The 23850-nt window shown below is 37.8% G+C and overlaps 1 protein-coding gene across 3 annotated transcripts in view; it reads right to left on the bottom strand.

Annotated features, from left to right (window-relative positions):
* Positions 1 to 1222: 1222 nt before the first annotated feature.
* RBL1 (RB transcriptional corepressor like 1) overlaps positions 1223 to 23850 on the bottom strand; it is a 64242-nt gene continuing 41614 nt past the window's right edge. For 2 of the 3 annotated variants that reach the window (XM_058562741.1, XM_058562742.1), the window contains 8 exons: positions 20933 to 21199; positions 19929 to 20140; positions 13425 to 13601; positions 11621 to 11692; positions 9817 to 9907; positions 6286 to 6434; positions 4773 to 4937; positions 1223 to 3263 (listed from right to left, as the gene is read on the bottom strand). In XM_058562741.1, coding sequence (XP_058418724.1) covers positions 3093 to 3263; positions 4773 to 4937; positions 6286 to 6434; positions 9817 to 9907; positions 11621 to 11692; positions 13425 to 13601; positions 19929 to 20140; positions 20933 to 21199 — 1304 coding nt within the window. In that variant the 3' untranslated portion in view covers positions 1223 to 3092. The remainder of the gene's footprint in view (positions 3264 to 4772; positions 4938 to 6285; positions 6435 to 9816; positions 9908 to 11620; positions 11693 to 13424; positions 13602 to 19928; positions 20141 to 20932; positions 21200 to 23850) is intronic. The other variant, XM_058562743.1, reaches the window with a different exon arrangement.

The following is a 23850-nucleotide window of genomic DNA, read 5'->3' as shown; positions in this document are numbered from 1 at the left end:
TGAACAGAGACCCAAATGGAGTAAGGGAGCCTATGTGGTACTCCATTATGAGAAGAATATCTTTAGTATTTTAACAATTCTGTTTCATAATGTTATAGGTTAAATAATGCCTGATTCTTAACTTTGAAAACATTAGACTCCCTGAACAAAATTTATTCCAAATGCCAATATCTGAAACAAACTCAACCAAAAAAACACCCCTTTTAATCTTTCCTTGTTTGATGATAAAATAACGTAAATAATGGTACATTCACACATTGGAATACAAGAATTAGAACTGTCATAGAAGTATAATTTAGACATTGCAAAGATGACTCTGATATTAAGTGATATATATGATCCATTTTTACTTAAAAATATGTAATATATGCATTGAAAAAAGTCTAGGAAGATTCACATCAGGAGGTGGCTGCAATGTGGAGCAAATGGAACTCTTAAACACTGCTGGTGGGAATGCAAAATGGTCCACTTTGAAAAAGGACATGGCAACGTCATATGAAGTTAAACATATTCTTACCATTTGGCCCAGCAATCCAACTCACAAGGGAATAAAAGAAAAAATCATGTATATATATACGTTCAAATACTCGCAAGCAAATGTTCATGATTATTAATAGCCCCAAACTGGAAACAACCCAAATTGTCCATCAATTGGTGAATAGATAAACAAACTGTGGTATATCCATAGTAGGGAAAATTGCTCAGCAATAAAAAGAAATATATACACTTACAACATGAATGAATCTCAAAAATATTATACTAAAGTGACAGAACTCAAATACAAAAAGACTACATACTGTGCATATATACATTTATATGAAATTCTAGGAAAAACAAAACTATAGTGACAAAAAGCAGACCAACAGTTGCCTGGGTGTGTGGTGGGGAGGATGTGGGGAAGGCAGGGAAGAAGATCAGAGGACACGAAAACTTTTTTTTTTCTCTGGTGAGGAAGATCAGCCCTGAGCAAACATCTGTTGCCAATTCTCCTCTTTTTGCTGAGCAAGATTGGCCCTGGGCTAACATCCGTGCCCATCTTCCTCTACTTTCTACGGGACGCCGCCACAGCATGGCTTGACAAGTGGTGCGTCAGTCTGTGCCCCGGATCCGAACCTGCCACCCCGGGCAGCCGAAGTGGAGTATGAGATCTTAACCGCTAAGCCACTGCATTGGCTCCCAAAATAACCATTTTAAAGTGTACAATTCAGTGTCATTTAGCAAATTCACTGTTATGCAACCACCACCCATGTCAAGTTCCAAAATATTTATTTCATTAAGCAGTCAGTCACTCCCCATTCTCTTCCTAGTCCCTGGAAACCACCAGGAACATTAACTTTTAGGTAACACTAAGATATTTAAAAGATATAAAGCAGATATTTAAAGAGATATAGATTCCAGATGGCTGTACAATTGCTTCTAGTCACAGAAAACAGCACGAGTAGTTTTTTCAATAATCTCAAAAAAACAATGTTTTATTAACCATTTTATGTACATTGATGAGAAGTCCTGAAAACTCATAAAAACATGTCCAGAGCTTCTTATATAGTCAATGTACAAATGCTCATTTATATTTTGCACATTAATAATGAAGATGAAAATGACACAATAGTTATAGCTACATAAAAATATATACAAGGATTCAGGATAGACGATGTTATTTGGCTTATAATATGTGTAGATACTACACAAAAAATAAGGGTGTAATTTTCAGAAAAGTAAGACATGACCAAAATGACTTTTCTTCTTAAAATTTAAAAATAAAATCCCTGACAATAGTAATTACTAATTTACAGCCAAATATTAGACTAATTCAAATTAGCCAGGGTTAGACACAGGTTAAGTTAAATATTTTGCATTTTAAAAAATAAGGTTTGCAGTTTAAAAAATATACATTTGATAACATTTTCTCAAAGTTAATGAAGAATGGCTTATCCATGTCCTTCCAGATTCTGGAAACACACTAGAAAAAGTGAATATTGAACAGCCAATTCTTTGGAAAGCTGCACCCCTAGTACTGGAAAACATCCTTAAGGGGCCCCAGTGATCAAACCCTAATGGGAAACTCACAACGCACAACAATACTGAGAACAAAGAGGGGGCAATAACAAGCAGCTGCGTTACTGATGTGTATTATGAGGCATGAGGTGATATTAATGTGGTTTTGGAAAAGGTTTCAACTATTCTTAGGGAATCAATTAGACACTGACAATGAATGATCTTATGATGACCTCAAAAACAGTATCTCACACATCATCATGGTGCTACCTCACTAAAAGGAAACTTAGTTTCTAACAACTCCATCTGCATTTTATTCTACTGGCTTGAGAAGCAGCTTTCTATTTTGAGAATTATATGCCATAATATAATCACATATAATTAAATTAATGGTTTGGAAAACAAAATGACAGTAGTTTAAAAAAGGAGCAAGTACCCCTTTTATTGGGTTGTCACACCAGGCTAAGAGGGCTTAGGGTTGGAAAGCAAGGAGTGGGGGCAGTGTATGGGCCCAGGTACAAATCTGCCTATGCTCAAGGAGAGGAAGGGCACGAGAGGGGATCTGCACAACCCAGAATGCTAGTGAACCTGGATGTGGTGTTACCATAGTGGGACAGAGACATGCTGGTGCATCATCCTCTGGCCCAGGTGCTATGGGAACCAACCCCTACTCAATATTAAACTGAGAACACAAATATATCAAAGCACGCTTACCAAAAACAGATTATCTACCCTTATATTACAAAGCACAGAAGGAGGAGACATTTGATTATTTTAAAAAGTGAGCTAAAAAATTCAGAGGTTTCTACTTGCTTCATCTTAAAAACTAACCCAAGGAACAAACATTTAAAAAATTCTATGAATATTAATGTTTAAAAGGCACTTAAAACATTCCTTTCCAATCCAACTCAAAATACATCTCTGTCAACTACATTTTGGATAAATGTAAAAAAAAAAAAAAGCACAAAATTTTGGTGCAATTTTTCTTATAACCCAGTGATATTTACCATCTACAGGGCTGAAAGTTTTGAAGGCTAGAGCCCCAACTCTCTGCAAAACAACCTGAAAGTGCTTTTATTATAGAAACAGGAAGGACACTAATGATTTGCTCTTTCACTGACAACATCCTGTAGTCGTTTAAGTAAAACATCATCGTTTTCTTGACAAAGGCGTTTGGCAGGTGATTCTGCATCGCCATCGATGGCTATTGCTCGCTTCTTGGTTCTCTGCTCACCTTGCCTTATCATGTTGTTGATATCTTTCAAACTCTGTGCAAAAAAAGAGAACATGTGTGAGAAAAAGGGGAAAGAGCAGTAAAGAACAAAGCTAACTGCTTTTTCCTGCCCTCTATCTTCCATCCAAAGCTCGACACTAGGGTAGAGGTTATTTCTGAATGTAGGCTAACCTAATAAGGGTGATTAGAACTAATCTTCTCAGGTGATTTTAAATATTAGATTTACCTTATAAGCAGTAGTTCTCAAAGTGGGGACATCAGACCAGAAGTAGCAGAAGCATCTAGGAACTTATTGGGAATGCAAATTCTCAAACTGCACCCTACACCTACTGAATCAGACACTCTCAGGGTGGGCCCCAGCAATCTATGGTTTATCAAGCCCTCCCAGGGATTTGGATGCTTGCTAAAGTTTCAGATCCTCTTCCTAGAGCAATGTTTTTCAAACTTTAATGTGCTTACTAATCATCTGGGGATCCTGTTAAAACGCAGATTCAGATTCCGTAGGGTTAGTATGAGGTCTGAGATTCTGCATTTCTAACATGCTCCCAGGTGATGTTGATGTTGCTGGTCTATAAACCACACTGAGTAGTGAGGCCTTAGAGAAGTGGTTCCTGAAAGCTGTGCATCACAATCATCTAGGGAACCTGCCTGCCAGAGCTGTGTGATTCAGTAAGTCTGTGGGACAGGTATGTGTGTTCTACAAGCTCCCTAGGTGATTCTGAAGAATGGTTTCGAAATCATTGCCTTAGAAGTCAATTGGTCCCATCTTTGATTTCATACAAGAATCTCTTCTAAACATCCTTATAGGAAATCAGCTTCTATGAAGAGGAAATGCATGTCTGTGAGGTATTATACCTTAGTCAACTTTCTTTGCTTAGTAGGAACTCAACAGATGTTTGTGGAACTGAATGAGAAACTAATGAGTTAAGGGGCTACCACTGTATTTGGACTGAGTTACACAATCTGTCCCACTACAATTTCTTCCAGTTGGTACTCATTCTGGCTTCTGGAGTCATACTGAATATATCTGCTTGACAGTCCTTGAAATATCTGAAAACAGCAGTCTTCATCACTGTATGGGAATAAAGGTGGAGATAAACCACAGAGCTGTCTGTGTAAATAAGAGTAGGCCTCTGTTTTCAGACTTTCACTACCCTGGTTGCAATCCACCAAATGAACTTTCACATCCAAGGCCTTTCTTTCAACTTAATGTTCCCCGTATCTGACCACTTGCAGGTGTTGCCTTACTGGTCCCTTCTCAAGATCATGCCTGAGCAGAGAGACACACTGGGATCTTGCATTGAACTCCCCCAATACGATGTCAATAGTTATTCAGGATTAAATTATTATGAGGATTAAACTACCTCAACTGAATATACCACTCTCGATCACAGGAAACTTACTATAGTAAGTAACAGTTCCTATTTATTAGTAGTAACTTTGCAAAAAAAGAACAAGATTAAAGATTACTAATTGGTAATCTGAAATCCAATTTTTAACACATACGTAAGTTATTTTACAGTAAAATTTGTGTGCACCTTACCTTAGAAGGGCTGCCATTGAACTTGTACAGCAGAGCACTCCTTGGCGTCAGGCCTGACCCATTCTTGTGTGGGGAAACATAAATGGAGTGCTGCTGGGAAATGCGGCGTGGTGAGCCTGGCTGTTGCTTAATATGTGGAAAAGGAGAGAGTGGTGGAGCTTCCATCTGAAATAACCCAAAAGTAAGTTTTTTTAAGATAAAAATTTTTCTTTCTTTTTTGAATCCATATTTTTATTCTTATTGGCACCTTCTAGTTAGGAGTCAGTTATACTGTAAGTGTTTATTTATGGCTGAAAAAAGCAAAAAAGTAGTCCATAACTCTTGCTTTTCAACAATTATTAACATATAAACTAAAACTTATTTTCCTGAATCTTTCAGGAAATCCTGTAAATAGTACTAAGGAATTCTGGGCAAGACATCAGAAGCAGTAAGCCAAGAGCATAGGAACCTTGTGTCCATGCTCAGAAAGTAGGGGCAAACAGTAGTCAAAGTAGGGGCAAACAGTAGTCAATGTCCTAACACTTGCAATAGGAATCTCTCTACACACATGCATACCCACAACAAAAGCAATAGCAGAGAGAACAAAAGAGAGGCAGAGAATTCTATGAGCCAGTAGGATGAGTCCAACATGGGACGAATCTGTTAAGGAAATGGTTAAGACTTTAAATTGAAATGCAAAAGATTTAGAAATAGAGTTAGGTGAGTAGGACTGCACTTTTCTTTAATATTCTGTATAATGTTTCCATTCCAAGAATAAATGGAGATGGTGCCTTAATATTCATTTATCATCTTCACTTGAAGCTGATAAAACTAGTTTCAACTGGCTGATATTCACAGTATAGCACATGATGGGGGGAGGTAGAAGTGACGAAGTAGGATGAGCACTCATGGCTTCTGAGGATAGTCACAGACTATATTCCTTGAAAGGGAAAAGACAGAAATGTAGAGAGATACATACAGATACACATGCATGGTTACTGGGTGGATGCAGCTTCTACTAGGTCCTTCTTTCTTATAATTAAACTCCAGTCTCCTGGGAACCAACCTCAGCTTATATATTGGTAACATTTTCACAGGTCTGATGGTACTGCCAAATCTATGGATCTGCATAAAAATTTCTTAGTGTTGCCTCTATTAATGATTCAGGTCTATTTCCTTTTTTCTATATCTTGAGAAAAACATTTATCTCATAAATATAACAATAGAAATCAAAAACAAGAGAAAAAATTACCAGAATTAATTGTTTTCATTTTTCCACCTTCCCATCTAGTCCCTGCCCGTATGCATACATAATTTCTAGCAACATAATCACAGTATGGATAAAATTTCTATAATTTTCTCTGGTCTCATGTGTCATAGCCTTACTCACTCTCTGATTAATTACTAGTACATTTTCTACTATGTAATGCATCAGTGTGGCTTTAAACTCTGAAACACTTATCTAGCAAAATAAACTCATAGTAATCGAACTACTATTATATATATTAATGAAGTAGTAAAACATAAAACGTACCACATGGTCCTGACTTGACAAGTCGTATTTAAACGCAAATGCCTTTACTCTTTCTACATATATTGTATTGTAAAACTTGATAAGATCACCTCTTTCCTCTTTCACTGGTCCGCTGGAACAGTCAGGTGTTTTCGTAGCATCTTCCAAGTCTGTTAAAAGAATTCAGTGTTGTGACAGATGTACGTTAATATATGAGTTGGTGATTTGAATTACAACTCTCTCTACAATATAAAAAAAAAAAAATCAAATACACACAAATCTTTATATAAAGCAATTAATGTTTTTAGAGAAGGTTCAGAAATCTGTGTATAGAATGTATAAATTATGTTGAAATGCTAGAGAAATGCAAACATGTAAACTAAAGGTGGTGCTCTTTTCTCTAGATACCAGGTCTGCAAGAATGTTTTCACAACCATACCTTTTGAGCTCACTGTCATTGGTGGCCCTTAGAGGGCCACCAGCCCTGGGTTGGGGTCTAGCAAAAATGAGCTCTAGAGTATGGGTGGCAGAGGCAACCTTTGAGCTCAGATAACAAAAGCGTCCACAGATACCCATATTGGCTCTTTGTCAAAGGTGGAAAGACTCTGAAAGGTAAAGCATATCCTCATAGGTTAAGGAAGAAGCAAGATGAATTGCTTGTGTTTATTTTTCTGCAAATACGTGGCAGGTGACAGGTGTTCAAAGAGCCTTATTTTCCCATGCACAACAGGAATCTTAGTGTTCAGTTTATAGCTAGAGTCCTCAATTGTAAAATGACAGCTTGCCCCAAGGTGCTTTCCTATCTACTGATGTAACTCTGGGATAGCTTGTGACGCCAGGTAGAAATTTATCTTACTGTTTTTTTGGGGAAGAGTATTACAAACCATTGTCTACTTGTACATACGAGAATCATCTGCTTACTAAGAAAGACAACTACTGACAATTAAAAAGAATTCGGCATATGAAAAAAAGGTCTCATTTTCAATACATTGGCCTGCAAACCCTGAGAACATGAGTAGAAGCATGCTTTCACTCTAGGAAAACCAGAAAACTCAAACATGGTTTAAGGGCCAAGCAGTCCCACGGAATCTCCATTGGAATCTCAGTCCCAATTTGGATGTCTTTTTCACTCTTGCTATTTTTGATTTGAATTAAAGGATCTTAATGGGTGGGGGGAAGCTATGTGGTCAAATAAGTTGAGGAAATGCTGCGTATTACATCCTCCTTTTGGAAATTCAGAATAAATGTTAGTATATTAAAGGCTCTGAGAAGTTTTGCAGTTGGAAAAACAACACATGTTCACTTTTTTTTTGTGAGGAAGATCAGCCCTGAGCTAACATCCACACCAATCTTCCTCTTTTTGCTGAAGAAGACTGGCCCTGGGCTAACATCTGTGCCCATCTTCCTCCATTTGATATGGGACGCCGCCACAGCATGGCCTGGCAAGCGGTATGTTGGTGCGTGCCCAGGATCCAAACCCGGGCCGCCAGCAGTAGAGCATGAACACTTAACCGCTACGCCACCGGGCTGTCCCCAACACATGTTCACTTTAACTCCATACTTTTCAAATTTTTTATGCACAGTCCCTGTTCCCCATAACACTTACTACCATCCTGGGGAACAATGTTTTAAGGCATACTGGCTTGATAACAGCAATTGTAGGTTATTCTCATTATGTGGATCAATTAAAATTATTTAATGTCCTCCTTGGATTAGAAATTTCTGGAGGCAAAGACTATAGTCTCCATATTTCTGTGTCATTCCAATTCCAGTTGTTAATATTTACATAAGGTAAGGAGCTATACTTAGTTTGAAGGAACCAAACATTTAAAACTCTCTGGGACCTTATATTCTAACTAAACATGATTTTACTTACCTATATATTTTTTCATTTCAAAACAAGAAACCAGATGTCAGTTGTCCTTTATGCAAGAGAAAGATCTCTACCTTTCTATTTCTTTAAGGACTCTAGCACTCTGAAATTAAAGCCTCAGTAGGCCTGGTGACTATCTTACCACATATACATTAGGAGATGGAACTTATGAAAGACTGAGAGAGAAGATCAAAGGTTTAGGTGCCTGGTGCTATAACTGTTACAAATCTGTTTCCCCTCAGAAGGTAGAGACCTCTGCCTAATATAATTTGAGGCATATGGTGTATGTTTGATATATATTTGTGACCATCTGAAATTATGGTTTCATGATTTTCCCTATTGTTGCCATGAATAAGAGGAATGTCTTTTTTTGATTATCATAGAAAACTGTCAAGCAATTAAAATGTGGTTTTACATAAACAACTAGTGAATGAGACAAGCCCTTAAGGGAATGGAGATATTATCTGCAGGGCTCCAGAGAGACATGCTGAATTTTTTAGCCTGGATCATTAGCTCCAAAACTTTTCAAGGATCTAAAGTGAAAGTGTGAAGGGATAAGGCAAATTATCCCAGGGTTGCAGGTGGTCAACAACTGCAACTATAATATATGCTTAGTTTTATATCCCAGGACAATACATTTGCATCCAAGGGAAGAGATGTTGAGGAAACTGTAGATATCCACTTTTCAGGGGTTTTCACAGGTTGGACACACCCAAATTGTTTGGGATGCACATATTGATGAAACCCCCATCCATCACGACCAGGGGAGCTGCTCAATTGACTGATGCTAGTTTCTTTGCATATACTGTGATTAGTCTTCAGATTGAGAAGAGGCATGCATTTTTACCACTTAAAACTGGAGAAGGTAAATTATTTAAAAATGAAAGTTAGAAAGAAGATCAGAATTTATTTAAAAACCAAAGGATCAAGATATGATGGGCTTGACCAGCACAGCAGCACTTTTGTGGAGTAGGCATTTAGTATTCGTTTATATTTCTCCCACCATATCCTCACTCTTCCTTTTTGCTCCTCTGCCAATTGTGCTCCTACTGCACAGTAAGAATGTGCAGTAAATATTTCAGACTGGCTTTCTGATTGAGAGGGCAGTGCTAATTTAGCTCCAGTTATGGAAAAACTACTGACCACAGACCAATATAAAACTTTGGTGGTTTTAGACCATTTTAGTGATATTCTGGGAGTTTCTTGTGAGCTCTAAAAGGCATCACTATAATCTAAAAACAAGTAAAAATGTGCTCTACTTATATCTTGGTTGTCTATCTGGTGACTGTAAAATGGGTACAATGCAAATAAAGTTACCTAATTATCAATTTGCAGTACTGGTTTTATACATCTCATATGGAAAGAGAATTTTTGTCCCTTCAGAGAGTTTGCTTTAACTGTGTGTGTGTGTGTGAGAGACCTAGTTTTCAACATTTAAAGGATTTTATGTAAGGAATATGGCCTTAGACAAACCAGCTTAAAAAAATGAAAAAAAAAAAAAAAGGACACTTAGAGAGCCATACTCATTAATAAAATACAATAAATTTTGTATTGCGTATAAACAATATGCATTATCCACACTATCTACATCACTGACCTCATGTTGCCTGACATCACTGTATTATGTACAATGTAATCAAAGGTGTATTACATAAAGAATGTTACATTGGGCAACTTACCACAATCTGTCATTTCAAAATCACCATTCATGTTTTTATTGTATGCCACAACTTCTGTTGGAATACTTTTCAGTAGTACACTCCTATAGACCTATAGGTCAGAGGGGAAAAAAAGGATGGATGAGTCACAAAGAGGCACAGGTTAAGCAAAACCAAAATAAGAAGAGCAAGATATCAAGCCAATTAAAAAGTATTTATCTGTATGGGTGAAAATCAAGGGCAAGAAGTTATTAGCCTGGTAAATGTAGATTATGGCAAACATCTTAGAAGAGGAGATACTGAAGCAGAGCCTACCACTGTAGAAGTTTACAAAATAGAAAAATTAAGTAAGTGATGAGCAGGTTTTGCCAAACAAAAGCAACTTCAAAAATCTGAACATGTTCCTCCTTCCTTTTAATTCCTACACAAGAGTCCTTTGATCTCACTGGGGCTTGTTTTCCTGCTCCCATCTCATGCCCATCTTCTTTCATATGGCTACACGAAACTCTGTCCCCCTCCCTGCCCCTAAACTCTTTCTTATCTCCAAGATAACTGAAAGGCATGATCCATTCCCCCTCATCCTATGGGTATCGGTATTGAGGAGATATTTAGGAAGCTGTGGCTTGGCCCATTTTTGACCCACACTAACCTCACCTTAATGATCTTTAGGGACAATCTGGACCTCTCTAGGCTCTGTTCCTGAGGGATTTTTCTGAAGAGGCCCAGAAACTCTTAGCCTGTCATAGGATATAACAAATGCCTATACTTGGCTCTTCTAATATCTTTGTATCACTATCAGTGTATACTGGAGCTTAAGTAATGCAGTGAAATTATCTGTGGGGCTCTCTTCAAAGGGGGTGTCACTACTAGTATTGGGGCCTGGGATATCTGATCCACCACATCTCTCTTCCTGTCTAAGATGGCAGATCACCCAGGCCAGAGAAGAGGCCATTATGCTCCCTTAGAGCAGAGCAACCACGCTCTTGAATGGCCAAACCCTTAACGTAACCTAACCCTGTGTTCTTCAGCCTTAATAATAACGATAATATGGAGCTAACATTCATTAAATGCTTACTATGTGCCAGGCCACTATTCTAACATTTTATGTTTCCATGACTGAAAGGTTGTACAGGATTCTCATCATGGCTATTGTTTTTTTTTTTTTTTTTAAGGTTTTATTTATTCATTTTTTTCCCCCCAAAGCCCCAGTAGATAGTTGTATGTCATAGGTTCACATCCTTCTAGTTGCTGTACGTGGGACTCGGCCTTGGGTTGGACGGAGAAGTGGTGCCTTGGGGCGTGCCCGGGATCCGAACCCGGGCCGCCAGCATCAGAGTGCGCGCACTTAACCGCTAAGCCACAGAGCCGGCCCATCATCATGGCTATTGTAACGTTATCAGAAATGCCTGACATCTATTCCAAGATGCAAACATTAAGATTCTCAGCAGACGGCAAAAGAAGCTGGACTGAACAAATTCTCAAATTTCACTGGATTTAAACACCATTAGAGACTCAAGTCTCATACAGTTAAAGAATATTATTACTATAGATATTTTTCATTAGACTTTCTAGTGAAAACTGTCCCCACTCAACAAATGGACAAATGGAACAGAAGAACACGTGAGAAGTATCTGAAAATACATGGATGAGTCAGAAACAGCCAATTTCCTGGCTTCTACTAAAACTGTCTCCTGAGTTTAACGGTATCCATTAAACCAAAAAAACTATAGTAAAACTATAAAAGAAGTTCACCTTTTATTTGACTTGTCAGCAGAGAAATAGTACAAATCTATTTTAGGACAGGAGGAAAAATAATGTAACTCACGTGACTATTAGCTTGGGGCTGATTCCTATAACTTTTCATTATTTCTTGAAAAGTTCTTTCTTCTTTTGTTACCTAAGGAAAATAAAAACTGCACTTATCAACTGCTTTTAAAAGAAAAATGGCTCTGAACAAAAACTTCAATTATTGGTTGGCATTGAGAGCAGTCTTGCAGAAAGCCATTAACTCCAGGCTAGTCCATGACTAAAAACCACTACCATTTATGACTTTTACTACTTTTAAAGTTCAGGCTTTGTGGCCTTTGGGGACACAGCTAATAGTTTCATTAATCAAAAACACTGAGATTGCTGTGGTATACCTCTACTGAAAACGCATTTCTTTATAAAACGAATAATATAACTAAACTCAGATGTGCTGAACCCCCTGCAGTCTCTGGTTTTATTAGTTTTTAAGTACTTATTTAAAAATAAATTAACCACATACTAAAGGTCAGAAAATGTCCTGTGGTGATTCACAATAAAACTGAGCAGTTATTATAGGATTAGGCTTTTAACATTTCAGGGCAGACTATAGTGTTTCTAACACTTAGAAAAGTCACAGTGGTGGCCAAAAAGGAAGAAAACGGATTAGTGATCCATAAAGGAATCCCTTCTGGTCTATTTGTTATCATAAAGTTCATTTAAATTACTCTTTTTCTCTCCTTCACTGTCCATCAGCACTAAACCTGTTCTCCATAAAGACAAGCTAGGAATGGCAAAGCCTGAACCCTAATAGTTCTCTGGAAAACACAAATAATTAGTTAATAACATTTATTAATACCTATTTTGTATAGAGATTTTAAAGAGGCATTGTGAGAGGGAAGTCACAAAGGAGTTTGAAAACATGCCTTCTGCCTCAAAGAGCTTAAAAATTAGGTCTTAACTATGTACATCTGCTGGGACTGCCAGTGTGGGCAATACAGTCAAGACCACAGTTACAGATGACTGTTTCAGATATATCAGAATTTTAAAAAACAAGTAAGACATGCTATTTTATGACTCAAAACATGTTGTAGCAACTATAAAGTAAAATGCTCTTGTGAGGCGGCACAATAAATCACTGGAAAGCAATATGGCATAGAAGGTACGTTATACAAGATTATGAATCAGGAGATCCTAGGTTGCCATTCATGAATTGTCTAATTTTGGCCAAATTACTTTCAACTCTGGGCCTCAGTTACTCATCTACTATGTAATGATCATTTCTCTTTGAAGTACCAGATTAGAGGTGTCACAGAGGTAGGGATGGAAATGGTGTTGTTCACATTAATAGGGTGGAGAGCCACTGTACTACAAATGGACTCTAAGACTTTTTCCAACTTCTTTACAACCAATGTATTCTTATGAAGTGGGAAAGCTGATTATTTTTTATTTATTTTTTTTTTTGTGAGGAGATCAGCCCTGAGCTAACATCCGCCAATCTTCCTCTTTTTTTGCTGAGGAAGACGGCCCTGGGCTAACATCGGTGCCTATCTTCCTCCACTTTATATGGGACGCCGCCACAGCATGGCTTACCAAGCAGTACTTCGGTGCGCGCCCGGGATCCGAACCAGCGAACCCCGGGCCGCCGCAGCGGAGCGCGCGCACTTAACCGCTTGCGCCACCGGGCCGGCCCCGGGAAAGCTGATTATTATAAAACTAAAGGGAGAGTCCAGAGACTAAATATAGTAGCTGGAATTTACTAACAATGGTGGGCACTGTTGGCTTACAGTACTTAAAGCAAACTAACAACTAAGCGCAAAAGATTTTCACTTCATGCTTCAAATATAGGCAACTAGGACACAGAGCTTCCCTCAACTATACATTACCTTTGCAATGATGTAAAAGGCACAAAGGAGGAGCTGATCCAAATGTCTGCCTTTCATTAGATCAGGGCAGTGAACTAAAGTGAACTCAAAACATGTCCATATCTTCCTTCGTAACTCACTTGAAACATCCAGTTTTAAGCATAAATCACGTAAGCGAACACTTGCCAAATGATAGACCTAAGATGGAAGACAGCATATCGATGCAACAAAACTAAACAAATTTTCTCAAATTTATGTCTTACCATGAACACGGGATTTCAGGCCAAGATTAATACCTAGGATGCTGATAAATTACATGAAATTTCTATTCTAGAGTACTAGTTCACTCCTATGGCAGAAGAATATAGATTAAAGCAAAATTCTTTTTGGAAAACTACCTTAAAAATTCTTTTTGAAAAGATGTTACCTTTTACTCTATGCTGCCAACCATGTAAAGTGAGAAACATTAAAATGCAGGATTTACCTGCATGATGACCATTATGAATACAGAATTTTTCAAGTGTTCAGAAGTCTTTTGTTTTGTTCAGGTAAAATTGCTAGAAAGTCTAAAATGTCAGATAATAAAGAACTAAAATGTTTGACTCCAAAAATGAGTCAGAAAGCAAAACAATTTAAAAAATTTCCCCTACATTCGACATTGATTTTATAAGCACATGAAAGGAATGTTAAATGAGATACCAGGTTTTTTTGTTGTTGTTGTTTTTAAGTACATCAGAGTAAGTTCAGTTCAATGCCCTGAACCTTTTACATATATAGTCTTTATATGAATTGAGACTAATGCAAATGACCTGAGGGTCCTGCAAGACTCTAAAGTGGTTTCTAATCATTCAAGAAGCATTATGTTTTACTGTTTTAAGAGCTGGTAACCCTGCTGTGGTATTCCTATACCAGACTATTTTGTTCAAACTAAGTCTTTAAATTTAAATGTTCAGGGAAAAATATGAAAAAGAGTAAGGCATTCTGCAGAAGAGTATCTTTGGCAGGGAAAAAAAATCCACAAATTAGAGCTTAAAAATGAATTAAAGTTATCTAACACACTAATCTGATAGAAAGAGAGACAAGTGGTTGATTCCAAAGCCACCAGTGATTCATTTTACAGCAAATTCATTTTCTGCATCCTATCCCTTTGTTTCTAGTCCAGCTGGCCAAAAGATAAACAGGAACCAGTGGGGTCAGAGCAGTGAGAAAGATGCTAGACTTTTACATTCATGATAGGAGAAGATAACAGATACAGTCCTAGCTAGAAGGACTAAAAATATGTATTAAGTAATACTTGTTAAGTGTCTTTTACGGAGCTGATCCAATGCCTTAAAGATACACATACTCTGGAAGGCTTCTGACTCTAATAAAAAATTCACAGTACAGTCATGCGTCACTTAATGATGGGGATACATTCTAAGAAATGTGTCGTTAGGCAATTTTGTCATTGTGTGAAATTACACAAACCCAGATGATGCAGCTTACTACCCACCTAGGCTATGTGGTACTAACCTCACGGGACTGCCATCAAATCTGCAGTCCATCGTTGACTGAAATGTCATTATGCGGTACTTGACTGTAAATTCTATTCAGGCATGGAACACCAGCACCACACTGAGTTCAGCATGGATAATAGCTGCAATTTACTCAAGGAATGGTTATTTTGAATTCATTATAGATATGGATGCTTCAATTCCTTTTTAGGATAAAATTTTTCTAGCTTCCTATCTATATCAAGTAGGCTATAATTAAGTGGAAGAAAAAAACAAGCTAGATTCTGACATAAATTCAGAATTAAAAATTCAGAAATAAAGCCTCATTTTTGTTCATCTTGAATTCATTACCAAAGGCAGTAATTTGCCATTTTAAAAATTAAAAATAGGTAATGAATGGGGAAAACGCAGCATTTTGGAACTCTGTTTTTAAAACAGGCCTTAGGCATAAGAGGGGGGCAGGAGTTGGGGACAGAGTAGAGAAGGCAGTGGGAGGTGGAGAAAAAGGGCAAGTCTCTCAAGAATTACTATAAGAAAAACTAGAAGAAATAAATTTAAATTTGCATCAAGAGATAATTTGGACAAAACAAACAAACATGGATTTCTTAAGTCTTAAACCTTAATTACAATGCTGGAAAAAACCAAAAACCAGTACCTCCTTTTTCCTTTACAATTCTTAATAATGAGCTAGCCAGCCATCTAGCTATGGGGTAGACTGAAGAGGTATCTTCTCGTTCTGGGATTTATTTTAGAGAAGAGTCATATTTGGTTACAAATATCTGATTAACATGTCTGTCTTACCGGAAGCTGATGGTGCTTGTAAAAGATAGGACAAGTGGAAATTACTTGTATGTTAAATCTTTGAGTGCCTTTTATTAATACTAAAATAATTTAGGCATTATAATGAGAACTGGTCAATTTTAATTTAAAAGGTAACATAACGGATTTATGATAAAAACTATGTAGCCTCCCCATAGTATCCTATCAATCTTTATAATGATTCTTCAGCAATTTAAGCTTATCCATAAGATCCAAGATGTACTTGTCCCACAGCGAACTCCAATCTACAGCACATAACACAACGGAGGTCTAATAAATTCCAGAGGAGGGCCAACCACTCACTTGAAGTTAGGTAAGAACACAAGCTGGCAGGAAACGTAAGTTATATCAGGAAATGGAATCAAACCATATGAGCCTGAGTCCAAACATAGCTTACCAAGATCATAATGTTCTCTTTAGAGGTCAAATATGTTTTTTAAAAAGGCTAAGGTACATTACCTGATACCAAAGCTAGACACAGACACTATAAGAAAACTACAGACCAATATCTCTTATGAATATTGACGTGAAAATCCTCAACAAAATAGTAGCAAATTGAATGCAACATCATACACTAAAAGGATTATACACTATGAAGAAGAAGGATTTATTCCTGAAACGTAAGGATAGTTTAACATATGAAAATCAATCAGTGTACTATACCACATTAACAGAATAAAGGAAAAAAATATGATCATTTCTTCCTTTTTTTGTGTGTGAGGAAGATCAGCCCTGAGCTAACATCCATGCCAATCCTCCTCTTTTTGCTGAGGAAGAGTGGCCCTGAGCTAACGTCTATTGCCAATCCTCCTCCTTTTTTTTCCCCCTTTTTCTCCCCAAAGCCCCAGTAGATAGTTGTATGTCATAGTTGCACATCCTTCTAGTTGCTGTATGTGGGACGCCGCCTCAGCACGGTTGGACAAGCAGTGCATCAGTGCACGCCCGGGATCCAAACCCAGGCCGCCAGTAGCGGAGCGCACGCACCCAACCACCAAGCCATGGGGCTGGCCCCCAATATGATCATTTCTTGATGCAGAACAAGCATTTGACAAAATTCAACACCCTTTTGTTATAAAAACACTCAACAAACTAGGAATAGAAAGAAACTACCTCAACATAATAAATGCCATATATGAAAAGTCGGCAGCTAACATAATACTCAAAGTGAAAGAATGAAAGCTTTTCCTCTAAGATCAGGAACAAGACAGGATGCCCAATTTCACCACTTCTATTTCCACATAGGACTGGAAGTTCTAGGCAGACCTATTAGGCAAGAAAAACAAATAAAAGGCATCCAAATTGGAAAAGAAGTAATATCGTCTCTGTTCACAGAGGACATGATTTTATGTGTAGAAAATCAGAAAAACCTAAAGAGCCCATAAAAAATGTTACAACTAATTAATGAATTCAGCAAGGTTGAAGGATACAAAATCAATGCACAAAAATCACTTTCATTTCTATACACTAACAATAAACAATCCAAAAATAAAATGAAGCAAATGATTCCTTTTACAATAGCATAAAAAAGAATAAAATACTTAGGAATAAACTTAACTAAGGAGGCAAAAGACTTGTACACTGAAAACTGCAAAACGTTGCTGAAAGAAATTAGAGAAAACACAAATAAATGGGAAGACATACCAATGCCATGTTCACAGACTGGAAGACTTAATATTGTTAAGACGTCAATACTATTCAAAGCAGTCTATAGATTCAATGAAATCCCTATCAAATTCCCAAAGATGTTTTTTACAGAAATAGAAAAATCCATCCTAAAACTCCTATGAAATCTCAAGGGATTCTGAATATCCAAAATAGTCTTGAAAAAAAAGAACAAAGTTGGAGGTCTCACATTTCCTGATTTCAAAATTTACTATAAAGTTACAAGTAATCAAAACTGTATGGTACTGGCATACAGACACACGTAAAGAGATCAATGAATAGAATAGAGGGCCCAGAAATAAACCCTCACATACATGGTCAAATGACTTTTGACAAGGGTGCCAAGACCATTTAACAAGAAAAGGACTGTCTTTTCAACAAGTGCTGTTGAGAAAACTGCACATCCACATGCAGAAGAATGAAATTGGATCCTTATCTTACACCATATTCAAAAATTAACTCAAAATGGATCAAAGGCCTAAACGTAATTGCTAAAACTATAAAACTCCGAAGAAAACATAGGAGAAAAGTTTCATGACATTGGAATGGGCAATGATTTCTTGGATATGATACCAAAAGCACAAGACAACAAAACAAAACTTAGATAAATTGGACTTCATCAAAATTAAAAACTTCTGTGCAGCGAAGGACACTATCAACAGTGAAAAGGCAACCCATGGAATGGTAGAAAATATTTGCAAATCATATATCTGGATTAATATCCAGAATATATAAAGAACTTCTACAACTCAACAGCAACAACAAACTCAAATGACAAATGGGCAAAGGACTTGAATAGACATTTCTCCAAGGAAGATATACAGATGGCCAATAAGCACATGAAAAGATGTTTAACATCACTAATCATTAGAGAAACACAAATCAAAACTACAATCTGATACCATTTCATCCTCAATTTCAATTAGAATTGCTAGTATCAAAAAAAACAGAGGGGGCCGGCCCGGTGGCACAAGTGTTTAAGTGCGCGCGCTGCGGCGGCCTGGAGTTCGCAGGTTTGGATCCCCGGCGCGCACCGATGCATCGCTTGTTAAGCAATGCCGTGGCGGCGTCCCATATAAAGTAGAGGAAGATGGCCACGGTTGTTAGCTCAGGGCCCATCTTCCTCAAGAAAAAAGGGGAGGATGGGCATCAGATGTTAGCTCAGGGTTAGTCCTCCTCACAAAAACAAAACAAAAACAAAAACAAAACAGGGGCCAGCCCAGCCCGGTGGCGCAAGCGGTTAGGTGCACGCACTCCGCTGCGGCAGCCCGGGGTTCGCCTGTTTGGATCCCGGGTGCACATTGACACACTGCTTCATAAGCCATGCTGTGGTGGCATCCCATATAAAGTGGAGGAAGATGGGCATGGAGGTTAGCCCAGGGCCAGTCTTCCTCAGCAAAAAAAAAAAAAAGAGGAGGATTGGCAGATGTTAGCGCAGGACTGATCTTCCTCACAAAAACAAAAACAAAAAACAAGAAACAGAAAATAACAAGTGTTGACAAGGATGAGGAGAACTTGAAACCCTTGTGCATTGCTAGCAAGAATGTAAAATAGTGCAGCCACTGTGGAAAATGGTATGGTAGTTCCTCAAAAAATTAAATTCCACTTCTTGGTATGTAACAAAAAGAATTGAAAGCAGAGCCTTAAATAGATATTTGTACACCAATGTTCACAGCAGCATTATTTACAATAATCAAAAGGTAGAAAAAACCCAAATGTACATCTACAGATGAATGGATAAACAAAAAGTGGTATATACCACAACGGAATATTATTCCATACCAAGTTACATATACATAAAATGGAATATTATTATTCAATGGAATATTAGTAAAAAGGAAGGAAATTCTGACATATGCTACAACATGGATGAACCTTGAAGACATTATGCTAAGTGAAATAAGCCTGTCACAAAAGGACAAATATTGTATGATTCCACTTATACAAGGTACCTAGAGCAGTCAAATGCATAGACAGAAAGTAGAATGGCAGTTACTAGGGGCTATGGAGGGGGAGGAATAGGGAATTATTGTTTATTTTATTTATTTATTTTTTTGTGAGGAAGATTAGCCCTGAGCTAATATCCATTGCCAATCCTTCTCTTTTTGCTGAGGAAGACCGGCCCTGGGCTAACATCTGTGCCCATCTTCCTCTACTTTATATGGGACGCCGCCACAGCATGGCATGACAAGTGGTGCGTTGGTCTGCGCCCGGGATCCAAACCTGCGAACCCCGGGCCACTGAAGCGGAGCATGTGAACTTAACCGCTACGCCACTGGGCTGGCCCCGGGAATTATTGTTTAATAAGTACAGAGTTTCAGTTTAGGAAGATGGAAAAGTTCTGGAGATGACTAGTGGTGAAGCCTGCAGAACAATGTGAATGTACTTAATGACACTTAACTGTACACTTAAAAATGGTTAAAATGGTAAATTTTATGTTATGTATATTTTACCACACACACAAAAAAGAAGGCTAAAGCTGCCCTCTGTTACTCAATCTTTCTTGGATCGATTAAATTAGATCTTTTCTATATGCTATTAAAACACATACCTTTCTATAAAACAGTGCTAAGGACCCAGTTCTCTTTGGTTTGTTTATTCCAGTTGGATGTACCTCTTGTGCTTTAGACAGATGAGTCTGTTTTGGAGAAGCACCAATTAATGACTGAGCAGTAAGTGATACAGAACTCTCAACTTTGGACTCCTGAGTTGTATTCATGGAAATTGGTATAAGTGTGATCTCTCCAGCATCATTTGCAATACCTGAATGTACAAGCAAGAGTTGTCAGTTTCAGAAATAAGCGGCACGTGTTCCAGAAAAGCTGTCAATTGTTTGTATGTACCTATCTATCTAGGGAAGGAATATGCTAGAAAAGGAGACAAAGGCCACAAAAATAGTAATTCTAGGTTATCACATTCTTGCTTTTTATTTCTGCTCTGAAACAATAACATTCTATTTTGTTTTGAGCTTTAAAGTAGATGTTTTTGATCAGGAAACAAAATTCTTGTTCAATACACTCATTTGTAAAGCTCAGATAAGAAAACAAAACAAAATAAGTCCTAACAAACAGGATAGTAAATTTATAACGTGAAAATTCAAAAAACAGTATAGATTCAAAACAAAAGGTGGAGCACAGCGGGTTTTTAGGGCAATGAAACTATTCTGTATAATATTATAATGGTGGATATGTGTCATCAGACATTTGTCAAAATTCATAGAATATACAATACCAAGAGTGAACCCTAATGTAAACTATGGACTTGGGGTCATAATGATGTGTCAATGTAGGCTCATCAGTTATAACAAATGTACCACTCTGGTGGGGGAGGCTGTGTGTGTATGGGCAGGGGTGTACCTGGGAAATCTCTCTACTTTCCACTCAATTTTGTTGTGAACCTAAAATTGCCCAAAAAAATAAAATTAAGAAAGAAAAACAGTATAGGTTCAAGAAAAAATACTGAGTTAGAAAGACAATGTGATTCAATCCATTAAGACATTTCTTAAATTTTTATCCAACTCAGAAAAAAAATAAAATAAATGCATTAAAATGTTACCGTGCAATGGGATTGTAACTTTATGTCCTGTTGTTCCTGTTACTATGGCTGTGGCCATTGTTAGAAGACTTTGCCCAGGTGAAATTGATATATTTTCAGCAGTAATGCTTGAAGAAGGAGCAATTTTCAATTTTGTTCCTTCTGTTATGACCTTCTCCATAAGCATTTCCTTTGGGGGGTCTTCCCCAAAAAGTCTTCTCTTAGCACTCCCTGCAGTAGGAGAACTGTAGCGTTCATGGACAGAAATTGGAGACAACGGTTGTATATCTGATCAAGAGAAAAACACATTCAAAAGAGTTTGACATGTATTCCAAAATAATAAATCAAATTGACTCATTCATTCAACAAATAGATACTGAGTTACTCGGCTAGGCATTAGTGAATAAAACATGGCCTCTGTCCTCACGGGATATCAAATCTGGTGGGAGAGAGAAGCATAAAATAAGTCATTACAATAAAAGGTGAAAATTACGATAGCTTACCTTCCTCGTTTCTTGAACCTCTGCCTATATTAAGGAGCAAAATATTAAGAGTAAAGTAGAAGATGAGAGGTAGAATGAGGTGACCACTAAATTTAAGAAGTAGTCCAATTAGCTTCCGTCTCCCAGTCTTATCTAGTAAATAATACCTGAGAAGAAGGAAAAATCAGTGATTTGGTTCACAGTTTTGCCTCCTCCCACACTTCAAGCAGTTTAAGGCAGTAGCTGTGGCTTTCTGATTTAGCAGATACAGAATCAACTTTTATAAGCCCATTAGAAGATGAAGATGAGTAAAGGTGACATGACTGCTTAACTTGCCTTAATCTGAGGGTTGGCAGTAGTGTGTTGATCCAAAATAAAAAAGGGTATGGATTATGTCTCTCTTCCAGTGCTCTCCTTCTGCAGGAGCTGCTCTCCTTTTCCCTCTCCAGTAAGTACAAAAGTTCTCCTAGCCCCTTACAACCTCACATCTTTTTCCACAATTCTTCCCCACTTCCTGCAACCCCCACCGTTTCTTTACAGGTATATAATATTCTTTTAAAGTGAAAGCATTTCACTGTATATTTTTACATTCACTAGATAATTAGGCAACCGCGTACTCCAATTCCAAAACATGCTTAAAAGGTATTAAAATTACCTCTACCAATGATTTGACAGCTCTCTATTACTGAGGTAATTGGGGAAACAGTCATGGTTTAATAAAAATCTCTCCATAATTCTGGGGGTTATGAAAGCAGATCTGACTTCTCATCTTCAGTAAATAAGTGGTAAGTTCTACTGTAGCTCCCATTACCCCTTAAGAGAGTCTACCTGGATGTCTTATATCTAAGAAATCCAAGGCAGCCCTTGAATTTGACCAGGAATGCTCAAAGCTGACATTTTAAGTGAGGACTCATGTTATAGCCATGAAGTTTGCTATAAACACCTTGAAATTATCTTTTCCTAGCACAGTACTGGAAAAGCTATAGTGGACACACAAATTGAATAAATATATAAATTAATAAACTGTCTTTTTCTTCCCAGAGTCAAGGCTCAATATTATTGTTTCCTAAGGATTTTCCATTATTTGATTCTCTTGCCTGAACCCCTATGAGATAATAACTTTTTGCTCTCATTATAAAAATAATATTCAGGGGCCGGCCCCGTGGCTTAGCGGTTAAGTGCGCGCACTCCACTACTGGTGGCCTGGGTTCGGATCCCAGGTGCGCACTGACGCACCGCTTGTCCAGCCATGCTGAGGCGGCGTCCCACATACAGCAACTAGAAGGATGTGCAACTATGACATACAACTATCTACTGGGGCTTTGGGGAGAAAAAGGGAAAAAAAGGAGGAAGGGAAAAAAAGGAGGAAGACTGGCAATAGATCTTAGCTCAGGGCTGATCTTCCACACACACACACACAAAAAATATTCAATCCCACACAGGGGTGCCCCCCAAAATTTTAAAAAGCCCTGAATAATTCACAGCAGCATCATTCACAATAGCCAACAAGTGGAAATAATCCAAATGTCCATCAACTAATGAATGAACAAACAACATGTGGCATATCGATAACAATGAAAAATTATTCAGCCACAAAGAGGAATGAAGTGCTGATGCATGATACAACATAGATATCCTTGAAAACACGCAAAGTGAAAGAAGCCAATCACAAACGCCACATATTAAATGACTCCATTTATATGAAATGTCCAGAATAGACAAATCCATGCAAAGAGAAAGTGGATTAGTAGTTCCAGGGATTGAGGGGAGGGGAAATGGAGAGTGATTGCTATTGGATATGAGGTTTCTTTTTGGGGTGATGAAAATATTCTGGAATTAGATAATGGTGACAGTTGTCGAGTCTTGTCAATATACTAAAACCGTATACTTTAAAAGAGTGAATTTTATGGTATGTGAATTATATCTCAATAAAAAAAAAGCTCACTGAAAAAAATTCAAACAATACCAAAAAACTGAAATGAAGAAAGGAACACTCACTCAAAATCTCACCACCTGGAGAGACTCACATTTTGGTGACCATTCTTCATGATCTTAGTTCTCAGATCTCTAGCTAGGCTGCAAATACACACACACACACGTATATATAATAAATATGTAAATTACAGACAGAGATACAAACACATACACACAGAGGCAGTTCATGATTTGTGCAGTTCCAATTTGCATGAATTTTAGTTACCACAGCTCAGTTAAATTAACAGCCTTGGGGCTGGCCGGTGGCGTAGCGGTTAGGTGTGTGTGCTGTGCTGCGGTAGCCTGGGGTTCGGATCCCGGTCTAGCACCGATGCACCAGTTGTCAAGCCATGCTGTGGCGGGGTCCCATGTAAAGTGGAGGAAGGTGGGCACAGATGTTAGCCTAGGGCCAGTCTTCCTCGGCAAAAAGAGGAGGAATGGCGACAGATCTTAGCTCAGGGCTGATCTTCCTCACAAAAAAAA

Source organism: Diceros bicornis, chromosome 19 (genome assembly GCF_020826845.1).
Source record: "Diceros bicornis minor isolate mBicDic1 chromosome 19, mDicBic1.mat.cur, whole genome shotgun sequence".
NCBI lineage: Eukaryota > Metazoa > Chordata > Mammalia > Perissodactyla > Rhinocerotidae > Diceros > Diceros bicornis.
Note: the sequence above shows the minus strand (reverse complement) of the source record. Positions and strands in the feature narration are given on the sequence as shown.